General features: G+C 34.6%; 3 protein-coding genes across 3 annotated transcripts; 2 read left to right on the forward strand and 1 right to left on the reverse strand.

The window, feature by feature from the left end:
- Positions 1-219: 219 nt before the first annotated feature.
- On the reverse strand, positions 220-2,397 carry LOC118267309 (mpv17-like protein). Its single transcript, XM_035581232.2, has 4 exons — positions 1,978-2,397; positions 1,691-1,824; positions 1,227-1,358; positions 220-936 (listed from the first exon to the last, which is right to left on the reverse strand). The coding sequence occupies exons 1-4, from the start codon at positions 2,102-2,104 to the stop codon at positions 742-744; spliced, it is 588 nt and encodes a 195-aa protein (XP_035437125.1). The 5' UTR covers positions 2,105-2,397; the 3' UTR covers positions 220-741.
- A 1,581-nt stretch (positions 2,398-3,978) lies between these two features.
- LOC118267305 (VPS35 endosomal protein-sorting factor-like) lies at positions 3,979-12,848 on the forward strand (the record flags this gene model as incomplete). The annotated part of the gene is made up of 17 exons (XM_050702939.1): positions 3,979-4,074; positions 4,235-4,339; positions 4,421-4,565; positions 4,692-4,846; positions 4,964-5,136; positions 5,398-5,740; positions 6,002-6,177; positions 6,422-6,525; positions 6,794-6,975; positions 7,382-7,528; positions 7,937-8,106; positions 9,040-9,202; positions 10,071-10,242; positions 10,454-10,593; positions 10,919-11,087; positions 11,776-12,041; positions 12,286-12,848. Coding segments are annotated over 17 exons (2,796 nt in total), but the record flags the coding sequence as incomplete, so codon positions are not given.
- An 889-nt stretch (positions 12,849-13,737) lies between these two features.
- LOC118267317 (uncharacterized) lies at positions 13,738-18,366 on the forward strand. The gene is made up of 4 exons (XM_050703313.1): positions 13,738-13,894; positions 13,975-14,068; positions 14,185-16,171; positions 18,180-18,366. Exons 1-3 carry the CDS (start codon positions 13,874-13,876, stop codon positions 16,077-16,079), a joined length of 2,010 nt encoding a protein of 669 aa, XP_050559270.1. The 5' UTR covers positions 13,738-13,873; the 3' UTR covers positions 16,080-16,171; positions 18,180-18,366.
- The last annotated feature ends 443 nt before the right edge of the window (positions 18,367-18,809 follow it).

Raw genomic sequence — 18,809 nt, forward strand, 5'->3', positions numbered from 1 at the left:
AATAATACATTCACCTACTATCTGCCAAATTCTAGAATGTTTTAGAAAATTGGCAGCACTGACTATTGTTTAATAAGGTATATATCATAGTATGTCGACTTGCACGTGTTACTTGTTACCTACTCGTGTACGTGAGTCATGCATTCGTAATTTACTGGCCGTAACCTTCACTAGGTATTGAAATAGGTACTAGACTACTAGGTTTCAATAAAAACAACATTCAGTATATTGTCAATTTTTATTACTTAATCTATATAACATTCATGTTGGAACCTTGTATTTGAAATGTATTATTATCACCCTGTTTTGGTCTCTTACATGATTTCATTGAATGAAAATATGTAGAAACGAATACTACATTTAAAATATATGTAGATAGATATAATTATTAGAATAATTGGGTTATCATTGATTGATTTTTTTTGTTACCATTTTGCCAATTACTTCTTAACTATAAAATCTACATAAAATGATAAATAAGCCCAATTATTCCAACATTCAATATAATATGTATTCATTTATTAATATCCTACTTTTTTGTAAATACTGTTCATATAAATATTAACACAGAAATAAATAATAATCAAGATCATTGTAATAGTAACTATAAATTATTTAAATATCACACATATTTGAGATGGAATTATTAACAATTGACCTAAAATAAATAATAGCACAATCTAAACATGTTACATAAAGTAACATTCAATTCAGCTAAAAATTTGCTAAGTTGTCATGCTCTCATAAATTAACTTTTAATAATTTTATGGGACTTGCACTTGCTGTTGCAGCAACTTTCTCTTTTTCTAAGTGTTTCATATATGCAAGGAAGCATGTCCATACAAGACTACACAGACTAATAAAAGGCACTCTATTTCTTGGAGGAATGAGGCAGAAATTAATCATAGCAATAGCTGGCCACACAGAGGCACCTACCTGAAAACATAAACAAGAAAATGAATAAATACTCTTTATAGTTAAATTAAAAGTATTATCAAATGTATGAAGTAGGTATGCATAAGGCCATTTAATGATATCTCTATTTACTTAGTGATATCTCGATTCTGCCACCTCTGCCTGTACTGTGGTGATAAAAGTGATTCAAATTAGCAATCACAATAGTTTAGAATAGCATTTGGGTACATAAATAATTATAAGGGCCCATGTATCTGCTAAATAGACCTATCTACATAGGACATTTAAAACACAGAGCTATGAAAACTTACCTTATAAGTAGGCAGAAACTTGGCTTCAACTTCAGCAATAGCTTCATTGAAGGGCTTTGATTCAAGTAAGCTCATACCAAAATAAAAGCTGCACATTGCAAATGGTGTATATGTTATTGTTTCCACAAATGTCTGAAAAAAATAAATAAAAACGCAATAAAATACTTAAAAGCCCTTTGTATCTACAATATTGATAATTGACCCTACTCACGGATAAACATAATTATCTTTATTGTGTTAGGTAAGTATGATCTTTTTATAGTTATTTAGTTGATAATTATACAGTGTGCAAAGTATTTATCAAGTTTTTATTGAGGAAATTACTATTAAAATTAATTAAGATTAAGATATTACATAAACAGAAACATTGTGCAATAAATAACACCATATACTACAACTCTTGCATCACTAATCACTCTGCTCGATAATTAATTTTATGTGTACTTAGCTGGTCTTTAAATTACCTTAATGATACCTGCTCTTATAGAACTTCCTGGCCACATTATGTTAGCAATTGTCAGCCAACTATACAATGTAGGGGCGACATAACAAGAGCCATAGAGACCATACCTAGCACATCTCCACCAATCATAGTTATCTGAAAAAAATAAATAAAAAAATTAAATTACTGAAAAAGAAAACTCAATCTAATGTTCTCCAATGAAACATAATATACACTAGTTTATTGAACTTACTTATAAAACTAAAACAAAGTATTACCAAAGGTTAAAGTTAAAATTAATGCACTTACCAATAGACTTTCCTTCAAAGGTTTGTTGTATCAAACTAGAACCTGGCCAGATAATACTATAAGATGCCATTCCCCTTAAAAGGGGATATTTCTTGAAAGCATTGATAAATTTGCTGTATGCCCCCATATTTATTTAGACAGTAGAGCAAGAAATTACACTTATATAAGTTCATAATTCCATAACCCAAAGAAGAGGAATAAGGAAATGTCGCTTAGCAGCGAAATTTCCTGGTAGAATGCCAATATAGCCACCTATAAATAAAATTCATGAAAGTACAAAACGCTTCCACTGATAACTATGCTATACTACAGCTAATTCTAAAATCACACCAAGGCCAAAGTTTTAATTTGACTTTGACTAAGTTTGAACACCATAGTTCATGTCGACTATCGAGCAACTTCTATAGTATTGACATTGACAATGACATTTGCCATTAACCATTGTCATTTGAATTTGACAATATAGACATTCATTAAAATGATATCAAAGACTATAGACACAACAGTACACGATCACGAATGATAACCAAAATTGATTTAACTAATGAAATAACTATTAGTAATCTTAATGAGTACGGTTCCTAGTTCTTTCGCATACATCATGCATTCAGTTTACTCCACAAGTATTAGTAATACAAAATGTACCTACTAATTCATAACGGTCAATAGATCGTCCAGCACAGTCAGCACAGTATCCAATCAATCCAACCATGTTTTTATTTAGTTTGCAAGACCATAGATTCTAAAACAATGTAAACGCATATACCACCATCTCTAATTGATTGACATATCTATATCTATAAATCCAACATTGACATTTTAACGACAATCCCTGTAATCACAATTTTATAACAATTAGTCCGGTCAATATACGATATTGAAATATAAATGACAGAATTTTGGTACAGAAACTATAAAGATTAAAAGTTTATTGTGACAAAATCAGACCAAATTTGTAGATCTCAAAATTCTCTACAAAATGGTCCTTTTCTATAAGTATTACCGTTTCTAAGATAGAGACACTTTGGAAGCGTCTAACTTTCAAACGATTGATTTTGACGAAAAGTGGTTTTAGAAACCTTAAAAAATTTGCACTCACAGATATGTAAGCTGTTTAATCAGTTCCAGTTGCCCCCCTTTACTTTTTAAATTTTAAATTTTTATTCAAAATTCTAATAGCGGTTACCGAAATACACCATCTTACAAAGTTTCAACTATGTAGGCCCAACAGTTTCGGAAATAAATGTCTGTCCGTCCGTCCGTCCGTCCGTCCTTCCGTCCGTCCGTCCGTATGTCACAGCCTGTTGGGCCACGAAACTGTTGGGTCTACATAGTTGAAACTTTGTAGGATGATGTATTTCGATAACCGCTATTCGAATTTTGAATAACAATTAATAAATTTAAAAATTAAAGGAATAAATGGAATTGATTAAAAAAAAAATTTTTTCTGCTAACATATCCGTGATGGGTGTCTATGGATAGGTCTTTAAAAAAGACATTAAGGTTTTTAAAACCACTTTTCGTTAAAATCAATCGTTTGAAAGTTGGGGACACACGAATCTATCTTAGAAACGGTAATAGTTATAGAAAAACTTATAAGGACCATTTTGTAGAGAATTTTGAGATCTACAAATTTGGTCTGAGGTATTTTTTCAAAAAACTTATTGAAAAACTCAAAAAACCTAAAATCTTGACCTTTGACGAATAACTTTTGAAGCACATATGGGATAGATGGGGACTTTTAATATTTTAATCTTTATAGTAAAATAAAGGTCTGTACCAAAATTCAGCTCTGTCGGAATTTTTGTTCTTTCATTACTGTTTTCAGGTCTAAATTGACCGGACTAAATTAGAATGTTTTAAATTATCCGCCCCTAATTACACTCAACCCATATTAAATGTTTCTAATTGAATTTAACAATCTGTGAATTATGTTATACTTAGCAGGATCCAAACTAAAAAGAAGTTGTATAAAAATTCTTGAAATATCTACTTAATTATTTCAGGACATCATTGAAGAAATCAAAGAGATTCAAACAGGATTCACCTAGTTTTGTAGTGACCAGCTACCCTCTGAAAACAAATGTTATTACCATTGTAAGTATCAAATTATGCAGTTTAAAAAGACATTTGTATAATGTTAAATACTAGTTTGAGATGTATCCTGCACTTACATTCACACATCATGTTTTAATATTTGATTTCTCAGTTCTCAGTATCCCTTCATGTCTGTTTACTATATATTTCTCTATTGTAGAAGGAGCCCTCTAGCTCCACCCTTATTGACCACCTGAATAAATGGAGTTCTGGTTTCGAAGAAGTGGATCCACTGTTAAGGTTTGAACAAATGAATGCAGAGGAAGTAAGTAGACCCTTGTTAAATGATTATCTGGTGTACTTATTGAGTTTTAATAATTAAACATTTTTTTATGATAATGTTTAGGAGATATCTCCTTTGGAGGCAGAAACCATTGAAGGGGTTAATTACACTAAAGCTTGGAATTCAAGGCGAACTGGCATTCTGAATAAGTACACAACTGGTGAAAAACTTACAATTGTTAGCAGCTATTTACCAGGTGGAGAAAAAAGTATGTGTCATAGCAAATGTTTATTTAAAAATTGTACTTATTGACTTATCATACTAATACTTATCTTTTATTTTCTTTACTTTTTGTTTTTTTTTTTTGTTCTATTTTAAGTTAGTTCCTTTTCAGCTCTTATAAGACAGGTATCCAATTTGAATGAAAAGGTGAAACACAGGCTGGAACAATTAGATGATTTTGATGAAGGGTCAGTTAGGAAGACAATGGGATTGAGTCAACAAGAATTTGTCACAAAAATAAACTTACTCAATGATGAAATTAAAAAGGTAAGTAATTAAAATATTTATTCCCAAATTAAATAAACTGAAAAGTAGTGTCACTTTTCTATTAACATTAAAGATATAATTTGGTACTAAGTAATATTTATATCAACTTTGTTACAGGCTTGGGAGACAGAGCAAAGGGTGAAGGCATTTAAAATAGGCATACAGTGTTCCAAACTGTTGTCTGATATCAATGTAATGCAGTTTTATCCCAGCAAGTTTATTTTGATCACTGATACACTGGATACATTTGGCAATCTAGTGTTCAATCGTCTTAAAGAAAAAAGTTTTGGGTGAGTTTTATTTAAATTTAATTATAACTTTACAGTAAAATAGCTCAATCTGAAGGAGTGATGGCAAAGTGTTAGTTGGTTATTGCACAATTGAGCTTATTTCATTATATTTTTACCTTCTGGAGACAACTCCAAAAGGTAAAAAGCCTTCAAAAAGCCAGTTCTTCAAAAAGCTTTGCACTGTAGTATAAACCTCCTTGAACAAAATTCATAAATTCTCTATCTTCCATTATACAAATAATATTATGGTTATTTCCACAGGAACAACAATTTGATAACTGTCCACAATATTGATCCAAGAACAGTGCCTGAAACAGCAAAGGAGACATGCCAGAACTGGATGTACAAAATGGCGTCGATCAGAGAGTTGCTGCCTCGACTGTATATGGAGATGGCTCTGTTGAAATGTTACGTCTTCATATCCAGAGAAGAAATAAAGCCAGCCATCACAAGGCTTACCACAATGATCAGAGGAATAGGAAATCCCTTAGTGGCCATATATTTACGTGTGTACTTGTGTCATACTGCTTCTAAGCTTTTAGGCAAAGACAGTGAGGGATATTTTTATGAAAATTTAAAGGAATTTATTGAAGAATATCAGCAGGTAATTCTTTAAAAAGTTTATAATTTAAATGTTTAGATTTTGTGTGGTTGTTTTGCTGTTTCTCAATTAAATTTACAAATTAGTGCAATGTAGTATTGATTGTCAAATCAATTTTAACCTTATGACTGAGGCCATAAATGTAGTATGTACTGAATGATGTATTCTTTATGGGGCTGACGTTTTCCGTTCATGAAAATAGACCTAATTATAAAAAAATGTGTTTAACAATTTTCCATGCCCAATTTATCATTTGATTTTCAGATATTTTTAACTTCAATGAGGAAAAAATATGAAACACAATTACTAACACAAGACAAGTATTTGAATCTCTTTGTACCAGCTTTGGATTGGCTGCTGTTTGGGACACTGAATTCTAATAAATGTAAAAGTGACCTATTGGATGAATTCATACAAAAATGCGAAGAAATTGAAAACAAGTAATAAGACTGATTATGAAACACATACAGCCTGATTTTTCTATCACCAGCTATTTTTTTTCTGACTGTTAGATATTTATTCAAACATTCCAATTTTAAATAAAAACGTTTTTTTTTTAATGGAATTTTGAATGATACCTAACTCTCAAAGAAAAATTTGGTTGGTGAAAAAAAATCAGGCTGTATTTACTTGTGAATATGCTTATTTATTGTTATTGTACTAAGCTCTGTGACTTTGTTTCAGTGAATTGTTCTTATGTTGCCTTGTGTCTGCATTTGACTCTCCAACAATAATTAAGAAGGCTCCGAAAATTTTAGAGATGGTGCACAGTTATGCTGATAAAATGGGTATGTTTTCTTTTGTGATGTATGTAGACTTTTGGGAATATGTATGTGTAGTATGCTGAGAGCTGAAATTTATTTTAATTATGAAATTATCATGACATATTTCATCCCCAAAAAGTAACCACCATTTAAATGTAACACCCACTTAACGACATTGAAATAATTCAGTTGCAAAATAGATTTTATAAGTTTCATGAAATAAGGACCTTTTGTTAGTACACTACTATAGTTGAGCCTACCTTACCTATTTTAAACTTACTCTTTGTTATAGTTATGATGAACGAAGTATTGGCGTCTCTGGGCGAGCACCTGTGCAAAGCTGACACACATCGCCAGATAGCGACCGAGTCTCTGATACAGACGTGGTGGAAGATTGCCAGCAACATGAAGTCTACCAACCACTTCTTGCAAGTTCTAGAGCCATGGCTTCAATTTGCTTGCACGCATTTATCGGTAAATAAAATATTTTGGAAGAAGAAAAGTTCAGTTATACAGTTAGCGATCAATAACATTGCTGACGCGGTTATAATATTTTTGTACCTATATTTTGTCTGGTTGAGGCAGAGGTAAAACGGGGTGAATAAAATTCAAAGGGTGAATAGACAGAGGAATGGGGTGGATAGATGTTAGATCATTTTCCCAATATATTTACCCCTCTTCTGTATCTATACATCCCATTTTACGGTACCTTTGGACTTGTGTAATAATGTGAAGAGATGTCCAATCTTGTTTGAATGAAGAAATATAGTCTAAAATTCATAATTGAATAATGTTTTACGGTACCTAAGAAACTAGATGTATAGAATAAAGTTCTAAATAAACTGCTACACTGTTACTTATATTTGAACATTGTTTATAGACGCAGCATGTGAACGTAATATTGCGTGGCACGATACGCTACATGATCAAGTGTGGTAAACCCGCCGACGAGTTCTCTGGGAACTTCCAGTTCGTTATTAAAAGGATGCTCAAGTCCATCCCTGATGTTGAAGAATTGTTCTTAATGGTGAGTAATAAGTAACTGAACATATACACTCATAACTTCTAAATGTTTGAAGCAACTGTAATAGAATAGTAGAAGTAAGTATAAAAAAATCAATATGGATTTTATATCATATTTAATTAAAATAGACATTCAAATACATACATAACGTCACGCTTGTGTCCCATTGGGGTAGGCAGAGACAATGGAACGCCAATTGCTACGAATCTTACATACCTCTTTCGCTTCATCAACACCGATTAATTATAATTTGAATACAATCACCAATTTGTACCTGAATAATAATAGTTACTTAACTTATCAATATTCGGAACCGAAAACTATACTCATGTGATGAATATAGTGCTACCTACTTGTTCTCAATCAAAAAAATTGTTAAATTGGATTACTTACACTAATATTTTGTTGCAGGATGCCTTCATGCCTCTGTTGGAGTTGGTACAAACCTCGAACGCCCGCACCATGTTGGCTAAGACGGTGCTCTCAATATTCTTCTCGCGATACAACTCGGTGCACATTGAAGACCATATCGTCATCTCTAGTCTAATGAGGCTATGCTGCATCCTTCACGATTCTATAAAGTACGCACAATTTCGCATCTTAAATTAGTAATAAATCAACCAGACAGACGTACATAACAACGTGTATTTTATGCCTAAAAGCCCTGCACAAATTAAAGTATCAATTCTCATTCACAACCGACTCAATTTGAATCTAGAATTGCGATCAGTACGCGGCAGTTCATTAGTCTTCTATTACCTAATTAAAAAATCTGGCGAAAAGTTGAATAACATATTTTAATATGTGCAGGACTTAGGGATAAAATACATATTGTTATAAGACTCCTGTCATTGTTGAGAGCTTTACAATACGAAACACCAAATAAATAATCTTTCGTTTGGTATATAAGACAATAGAAAATACATTGTGTCTCACGTAGATCTGCGTTCCGGCACACGACGGGTTAAACTTAAATGCTTTGTGGTTGCAAACACTTGAAGTACAAAAAAACAACGAGAAGTTTCTAGTTACCTAAATGCTTCCGACTTTTGTTCTACTTCATAATGAATCTGTTATCATAAGACATAAAGTTGTTACGCTTCACTGCAATGATCCAGTCGCATTGAGAAACAGATTATGTTTTTCTTAGCACTCGACAGGTTTTCTGTTAAGATGTTTTGAAATCTGCTACAAAAACTGAATGAAGTAGTTAAATACTTATTGCAACCAAAGAATTGAAGTCACAAAGGCCAAAATGAGAAATTGATGAAATGGTACGGATGGCACAATACTGTGTAGTACTGTAGTACTAAAAGTACTAATCTAAGCTTTCTACTAGCAAATGTTAGTTCTATTATTAGGAACCTAGATTTTATTACATTTGATCATTTATTATTGTCGTCATAGTATTCATATATGTATCCGATTTTCTTCATATCATTCTTCAAACAAAAGTAATATCGTTGATATAAATTAGCAACCTTAAAAATATTTAAATAGAACTCTTATTTCAGTGCGGTAACAGTTGAAGATGAGAGTAAAATTTGCGGCGAGTTGATCAATAAGTTCATACAAGCCGTGACGTATCAAGATGATCTCGAGCGACAGTTGAACTTCTATGTGGAATGTCGCTCTTCGTTCATTAAATTGGACACCGTACTCATTACTCTCGTTCATGTAAGTATACATTCTTGTAAATCTGCAATGTCAATATTTTTTAGTATATTAAAATATACTGCGACATCGAACCTGTCCTTTTTATACTTTACTTTAGGTAATTAAACACTAGGATATTCTTTTATGTTGTGGATCAAAATCCAAAAGACACGCATTCAGTCACGTTGCATGTGCGTGAATAATGTAAACAGTTTTGTATGACATCGTTCGTTAAATTAGCGAGCCGCATCGTACTGGCGTCATTGCTTGCTATAAACTGAGTTCAGTTTACAGTAAAATCCCCACATGCTGATATTTGTGCCAAGTTTTATAAGACGGACGGTTTTTTCTCGGTAATGTTTTGCTTCCTTCCTTATTTCGAATTAGGCGTCTCGGTATCTATGCCACCAGAAATTCCTGTCTGGAGCGTACATGATGATAATATTATTTGTAATATATTAGACTGGTGCTATGGTGATATATTATGCATGCATTATATATAAAAACTTTCCTCTTGAATGACTCTATCTATTAAAAAACCACATCAAAATCCGTTGCGTAATTTTAAAGATTTATGCATACAAAGGGACATATGGACAGAGAAAGCGACCTTGTTTTATACTATGTAGTGATATAGTTAACTTAATCTGAAAAAACACATTCGCCTCTTATTGACTGTGCACAGACTTGCACATATTAAAATTATAACAAAAGTTTTTGCCAGTTATAAGTCCAGTATAATGGAGGCGTTTCTACTGCCATAACCGAGGCCCAGTTTCAGGTCTCGATATAACCGAAAATAACCCAATGTTACCGACCCGAGACTCGATGCTCGCTATTCCCACTAGTGTTTAATAAATTAATATTTGCATTCCTATTCCGTGATAAGGCTGTGAACACATTAGCGGCGCGAGCGAAATCGACGCGCGGCAAGTGGTTGCAGCGTGCTTGCGCCGCGTACTGCTTCGTGACCGTGCCCTCACTGCATTGCACGCTCACCAAAACTCAGCTCTACCTTCTGTCAGGACAGGTTGCACTCCTCAATAATTGTATTGGACAAGGTATGTACTAGAATATAACGTGGTGGTAGGTATGATAGATAATTTGGTTGGATACACCGGAGGTCACCGGTGACCTACGTTAGTGGAGGATTTGCCTTCAACAGTTTTCTGATGGCAGTTAAAGGCTTAAATCAGAGCCATAATGTGCTTCTCTGCCTACCAATTCGGGGATTAAAGGCGTGACGATAAATCAGAGCGATTTGTTTTGTAGCGGAAGCAAACTTCAAAGCTCTCATTGGCTTGATACCTGACATACCAGATTACATATTAGAAGATGGACAGAAGAAACCAACTCATGTTAAAGTCGCAGGCATTCTCAGCGACTTCTTGTCTACTTTATTGTTGCTGCCTGTGAGTCTTGCACATATATCGACACCTATATTTTATGTTTTCTTAAAAGTATTTTACCTATAAGTTCTTGAAGTAAGTTTGGTTAAGAAACTGGAGGAAATATTGATAATTTAAACAGCAGTTTAATGAAGTTTCTATAAAAGAAAAACATTCACTGCCGCGCTCAGAGACATTTAATGATTACTTTAACTATTCCTTAGTAACATTATTGTATCGAAAATAATTGCTAACGACTGGGTTAAGTAATCATTAAATAACTCTGAGTATGGCGGTAAGAATATGTTTTCTTTATGTAATGTGTTAAAATGATATTACCTATATGTAGGACAACGTGGATAGCAACTGCAAAGCTTACATACTGACCGGGTTTATAAAGACGATGGAGAGGATACATTGGAAGAAGACTGAGCCTCTGTATTACAGCACGTTACTTCGGACTTTGGACCTGCTCTGTGAAATGACGCAGGACACCTACATTCATCACTTGGAGTCAGGTCAGTATCTTCATTAAGAAAGACAAGTGGTTTTAAATAATAGCTGCCAAGCTAATACATAGCTAATACATTACTATATCAAGTGCTCTAACCATTGATTTATAAAACCCAAGATGCAGATGGAATAATACTGGAAACTGTCCCCAAAAACACACATACACATAAGCATATGACATTGCAAATTCAACCCTACGTGAAACGTTTAAAGTTGTTATTAAAATGAATTATACGAAAAACAATAAAATTGTATAATTGACGTTGGCTAGTTGGACAAGGCATTGAATGGAGACGAATATCTAGGTTCTTTAAAAGACATAATATTAAAAATTTTGCGACTATAATAAATAGGCAATATACTACATACGAATAAGAAGGAAACTTAATGAATCGTTCTTATATCGAAAAAGCGGTTATACAATTTTACCGTATTATACAATTCTGCAGAGAACATTAATGGCATATTGTTCGATACAAGACTGATTGAAAAGTGCAATTTCGCATGTTGCTGTTGCTCTCATTTCATGTGGACGGTTTTGAGACGTTGAATGTGAATCTTGGGTTTTATAAGTCAATGGCTCTAACATATTGTTTTTTATAATCATTATACTCGTTATCATACTAGTTAAAACTACATAAAAAGTACTCATATATGAATTGGACCTCTCTTATAATTTATTTTTGTTTCTAGTGCTCTCTAATGACCAATTATATGGATGTGATCCGGAATTCATAAGTGTATTAGACAAACATGCGACGAATATTTGTCAAGAGTTACTAGTAGTGCTGAAGATGCTGGGCGATAACAGGGAGACTAAGAAACAATACAACTTGTCTCTGGAGTTGTTCTGGCGGGTGGTGAGACGCGGCGAGCTAAAGGAGCGTCCCATGCTCAGCCTCGCGGCTAACCTGTGGATGTTGTCACAAAAAACACAAGACTCTAACAATAAACTTGGGGTGAGTGACTCAAACAATACACACACTTTACTTTGACCGATTAACATCAGAAACATTATATATATTTTTAGTTAATAACTTAATTATTAACTTTAGAACTTAAGACAGAATATTTACCATGTTTATTAATGTTTTTGAGTTTCCGATATTTCCGTCTTAAGTTCTAATATTAGTGTTAGTGACCATGTCAGTTTAACAACTTATAACTTAATTATTATCTACTAATAGTTATTTTTTGTTACAGAAATCAATAATTGCTGCATTGAAAAAAGAAACAAACCCCACTATACGCGTCTTACTTCAAAAGTTGGAAGAAGGATCAAAAAGCACTTAAATTAACTTATTAAGATCTTAGTTGGCGCTATTCAAATAAATGTCTCGATTACTTCTAGCATTTTTTATAACTATTTTTTGCTCGAGAAGTCGGTCTAAGTGAAATTAGTACACTAACTATACCTATGACAGTTTCGAAAGATTTGCACTAAATATCTATTCTCTATGAATCTGACGTCATAGTGATATCGCTCAATATTGTAAAAGAGGTTTTGTAATTTAACTTTAATTACCGTTAATTTCATAACAATTGAGAAATCTCGGTTCAATGATTTATGTTATTGTTGTTTATTTTTAGAGTATTAGAGATTTATTCAAGCATTCCGTTAGTATAATATGTTTAGTTTATGTTTTATTTAGTAAATTTAGTAATTACTATATTTATAATTAATCGTATTACAGGTGCTTCATGTATCATGGTCACTGAAAATAAAACAATATGAGAAATGATAATATATGTATCAATATCTATAAGTGTGTTTCATTCTCCTAAATTGCTTATGTTGTAATGACAATATACCATTTAGTAACAAGTATCAGTATAATAAGTTCTGTAACTACAATACCACAATAGACTTTTCTAGAAAACAAATTGGTTTTATTAATGCGGTTGGTGATTGTCCATCGAGTAACGCACTGTTGAGTGCAATTCTCATTCAATTAGAAAGACTTTTATTAAACATAATTTGGCTTTTTTCATTTATTTGTGAAGTAACATAGTTGCAGTTACGTTTTTATGAATAAAAGCAGTTTTGATAACAATGTTGTAAACATACGAAATACCTATGTTGACTAGTTCCTTTGCAATTATTGACAACCTCAATTATTTACCAAAATATCGGTTTATTTACGTAAGCTCTACTAGTTTAATTAGGAGAGCTTTTCTCAGTAAAACGACTTAGGTAAGTTTAAGCGAGTCGGCAAACCGATATATTCAGTTAACTTATGATAGTTATTAATTTATTATACAATTTTTTTTTTAAATAGATTCTACGATGTAAGTTATGTGTATAAGTAAATACGTTGTAACGTATTCGCTTGGCTTTGACTAGGTATAACTAGACATCTGGTTGATTCTTCATTTCGATGGATACCGTTGTTTTTCTCTATTTTTGATAATAATTCCAAGATGACTTGAATGCGATCAGAACCCTTACTTTGAAAATAATACAGTGATGAGGTTTGCAGCGGGTGCTCGGTAGCAGACGGCGGTTGGCGAGAGTGGCAGCGGGCGAGGCGCGAGTGGTCGCGTTGCTGCAGGTGACCCCTACAGTAGTTCGCCGGATGGAGTAAGCGGACATTGTCCGGCAAGACACGCTTGAGTGGTGCGCGCTCTGTTGCGCCGATCTTTCACCTTCGCAATATTGACGCCTATAAAACCTTGTCATTTCAATAATGTGAAGTTACTTTCATTCCAACAGAAACGAAGAATACAACTCGACTACCTGAAAAGTAATCTTCGTGCAAAAATCTTATCTGGGTGTAAACCCATTTTCAAAATGTCCAAACTCGGATGTTTGGTACGTTATCGCTAGTGGTTTATTTTATGTGCTGAACAAGTCGTGACATAATATAGTTAATCTTTGAATACTTTTTGCAGTTGTTAGTCTGGGCCGTATGTGAAGGAGTTATTGCTAATGAAGAACAAAATGGATTCGTGCAGCCGTTGGACTTTGGGCCAATTTTTGAATCAGGTATTTAATTTATAGTAGTACTCAGGATGTAGAGAACACAAACAGCACCAACTGCTAATGCTCGCACGCAAATATTTAATATAATTATTTATTTTTCACTGTTATCGTCTTTTCAGGCGCTACTTCGCTGGCTTCAGAACCTATAGCAGCTGCAGTGCTAAATGTAGATAAAAGACAATATCCGAAACTTTTTGACACTATTGTTAGTAGTTCCATCGATTCCTTACAAACTCGTGTAGCACCCATAGAAAAAGCATTTTCTGCCGAAAGTTTCGGCTTTAATCCCATTGCCAGTCAAAGCTTTTTGCCGCCGGGGAAACCTGCTAGACTAGTAGCGCCCGCGCCGCCGAGACAACAACATAACCAACCACAAGCGATACCTATTGGGCAGCAGCTTTCTCCTTTGAGATATGATATTCGCACGGTGCATGATGCTGACTATAAAGTGTACAAACCTGAGGATGAGGAAGAGGGCGAAGAGATTTTAGCTGCTTTGAAAAAAAATCCTAGCGTGGCTGCTTATTTTAAACCCACACAAACCAATGTTGAAGTGGCTCATCCACTAAACTATCGCAAGGAAGAATTAAACGAAAATTCTGAAATTGAACAGAACTACAAGCCAAATGCTTATATTCCAGGACCAGCTCGTATCCGACGGTACACTAGCGGAAGACAAAGGGAAAACCTGAAGAAGAGCAGTGATGATGACGACGATCCCTATAACTACAACGTCGAATACATTTCTAAACCGAAAGCATTCGACAGTAGTTTGTACAGCAGTGCTTACAAAGAACAAAAAGACAACAACAAGGACTACGAGTATCCTTACAGCTATGACTCAGGGTACGACCACAAAGAATATGAAAGGATTAAGCAGCTGTCAGAGAAGCAGGCCGCTGAGATCAAACAAAATCCAGGAAACTGTAAAGAAGTGAAAAAAGATGGTATGACCTGCACGACGTGTAAAGATCCCAAAACTGGAGGAAACTTTGAGTCATGCTCCTATGTTGCTGAACCAAAGAACAACAAATATGCCTACTCTAAGGAAAGGAAGTTTGACAGCAACGACGAGCCTGATGAAGCTGAGGCACCGCAACAAAGTGAACAACCGAAGAAATCAGAAAAATATGTCCAGTCCGCTGAGAGCAGCGAGGACAAGTACAGTAAGGCAGCCGAACCCGCACCAAACAATGATGATAATTCTGGAGAAAAGTATAAGGCTTACTACATACATAATTCAAAACCTACACCTAGCGAAGCTTTACGTGCTGCAGACGACAAACAGAGTTCGGAGGAGCAGGGAGACGGTTCCTCAGGAAAAGCTTATGACTACCAAAAAGCTTTGCCAGGTTTTTATACTGATAATGAGCCTAAAAAAGATGTGGAACACGTATTAGCAGAATTCAAGAAAAAGGATAGGTCTTCATGCAAGAAAGTTCAGAAAAACGGAATGACCTGTTACCAATGTATCGACAAAAATGGTCTGAAAAATGAAGAATGCATGTTTGTGTCAGAATCAGCGCCCAAACGAAGCCATTTAGCGTATCAAGAACTGAAAGAATTTACATCTAAGCCTGCCACACTCGACCAAGGAAATGAGGGTGCTGAAAGTCAAACCGTGACTACAAGTTCTCCTCCAGCTCAAAAGTCTGCTGCGTATGTAGTAGACAATACAAATTACGGCAAGAAGTTAAAGCGTAAGAAGGCGCCGCAGAGTGTTGCTGCAGCGGCTACCGCGCCAGTTGCAGCGGCAGTTAAACCTGCACCTGCAGCACCGGCTGCACGCAAAACTAAGAGGAGCGTTGAAACTGAAGCGGAACAAAATGCAAAAATTGTAGATGTAACCAATATCGCCCAGCCTGAGGAATTCGCGGGAAGCGACTCTAGAGGAGCTTTTTGGGCAGATACCATGCCAAGATACAGCGCATCGTTAGGTGTAACGTTGCCTGAATTCATGCTGTCAAGGTCGGAGCACGAACTTATGTTTGATGAAACCGTCGCCAGCGCGTAAAAGATATTTAAGGCTTGATTTGTTAGCCAACAAATTCAGTATTAGTAGAGCGTGTCGGTTGTACAACGCTTTAGATAAAACCTGAACTAAAGGTAACGGGTATTTGTTGTGTAATAGTAAATAAAATAAGATTTCACGGACTGACGTGCTGCGAGTCACAATTGAAAAACAACAAATATATTCGCAGACACGCCGTGCAAACAAATCAACGTATTGGTAGTGTTTTTGTTGGCTACTCATTATAATATAATTACGAATAAAGTGGAAATGTGTAGTAAGGCGTATGTAATACAAAAATATTTTTAGGATGTCATACCTACCTACTGAAGAACTTCGTATGATGACTGTTCATTTTATATCAAAGTACTTATTTTACGTTGTTAACTAGTTATAGATGTTATGAAATTATTAAATTTGACGTTATTGTTATTATATGGCCTTTTCTTTTCATTTTGTTTAACTTACACCGATGTGATCCGCAAACATTAGACAATAATTTTACAAGAGTTAATTGCATAAAAGTGTTCTAGATAAATTAAAAAGTTAAGTAGAATTATTGTCAAGGAAATGTAACAAATCTAACTAGTGTTAAGTTAACCAAAAAAACCGAGAAGTCTCGTCGGTTAAACAGACTTTCACACTGTAGATACCTATGTATGTACCTAGGTACATACCTACCTAAAGCAGTAACTCAGTTGTTTGAAAAGTAAGTCCTGCACTCGCCCCTCGCGGAATTGCTATACCTACCTACCTACCATAGATGCATATTTTTAGATATTTAAATAAAAATGGGCATATATTATCATAACTTTAAAAAAAGCATATAACATAAGTCCTACCTATTTGTTTGTGTTGGTAGAACCCTAACTGCAGCTAGTTAGGTTAGAATGCTAGCCACATGTACCGATACCTAGATGAAACTGTATCGTCAGGTCACAATAGTTGGCATGATATTCGGTCAGTGTCCTAGATGTCAATACTGTTTTAATGCTTCTATTTTTGCTGGTAATTGTCCAAGATACGAACGTCACTAAGGAACAAACTCGTATGAGCAGAAGCAGGGTACCGACTTCGGAAGAAAGTAATTAATTTCAGTCGTAAGCCGGTCATACAACAGCACAGTGTTCTGTCTGTTCTTGATATAAATAAAGTTGTGCAAGATCGGAAGCCAATAATAAAATTGTAGATAGTTGTTTGTTTTGTGTAGTGACTGACGGACTAGTCCGTAGCCAACCAGTACCGGCCGTGTTTTTGAAGTTATTGTAAGTATTTAATATCGATATGCTACATAAAATTAAGTAAATAAACTTTCATTAACTATCTATATCTCTTTTTAATAAATTATTATTATTAGGTTCCTAATTTTGTATACTTTAATTTTAATTCATCATCTCTAAGCAAAAAGTGCAAAGTGGATTGCATTATTAAGTTTATTCTATCAAAAAAAAAAACTATTAAAGATTCGTAACTTATCCGATACAAAGAATGCCGCCGTTGTGTATCGACACTGAAAAAAATTATTGTCGCTGTGCCAAGAAGTCAATTGAACAAAAAACGGGGTTATATTATTGCGCAGCGTTTGATCAGAGGCTCGCAACGCTGGCTGCGAGACTTATTTTTATCGTATTTACAATTTTAAGCTAACTTTAGACTGCCTCATTGGCCACCATTGGTCAAGTGATCGTAAGTGCAATACCTAGGTAGGTACCTACTCAATTTCACGTCTTGTGGCATTCCACAAGACGTGAAATTGAGTGGTACATTTACCACAGAACGTAAAAGTGAGTCCGTACATAACATACATAAAGTAATGTCTTTAAATTCTCAAAGAGGTAGGCAGAAGTGCACATACCTACGACACACTCCAGATTTACAGTGTAACACACTTTTCATCAGTTATGAGACCCATATGATAGGTGAGACGGTGTTGACATGATGCGCTTTTATTTATTACAAACAAAAACATATGTTTTAGTTCGATAGACTCGATAGTTTAGGTACGGTACTCAGTACTTATTGTAATAAAATAGTTCAGCAACATACGCCTATCTAACATGAGTACCTGACTGAAGTGATGATAGTTAATTTATACGTTTTCAGACAATCTACTATAAACAATGAATGAGATAGAATATGATGAAGAAGGATACGTCGACGTCAATTCCTTACCACTCAGACCCCCGCAGCCCATGGTACCACCAGAGCGGCCTGTGCGTCGGCCCTGGCATCCCGTCATGTGGGACGACTCCCTAAACACTATGCCTCCACAAGAACAGAGGGAGACAGATGAGGTATACCTATCCTGCTGCATCAAATTGTCTTAAAACCAATTAATTTGTAAATTGGAACCTATATTTAACTAATTACCTACCTACTGTACAGTAAAAACAAAGCTCATGACACTTTGTTAAAGTTATGTCCCTGTAAATAATATTGTTAAAAGCCTTAGGGAAGGTTCATATCTGAGGGAACATGTGTCACGTATTATCAGTTGCGTGACGCCAGAACAGACAAATGTATAGAAAAACACTTGACCGTTCACACTCAACCGATGATACGCTCGACGTATTTTACTTCAGATATGAAGTTAGTTACTTCCCTTACAGTTAACCAGTTACTTACCTAAAATATGATGCGAGGAGGACAATCGTTACAACTACAAAGGATGACCAATTTCTAAAAGTTCTTGAGACTAGTCCAGTTGCTTTATTCAGGTTCCTCGGCGCTGGG

This window comes from Spodoptera frugiperda, chromosome 23 (assembly GCF_023101765.2).
Source record: "Spodoptera frugiperda isolate SF20-4 chromosome 23, AGI-APGP_CSIRO_Sfru_2.0, whole genome shotgun sequence".
Lineage (NCBI taxonomy): Eukaryota > Metazoa > Arthropoda > Insecta > Lepidoptera > Noctuidae > Spodoptera > Spodoptera frugiperda.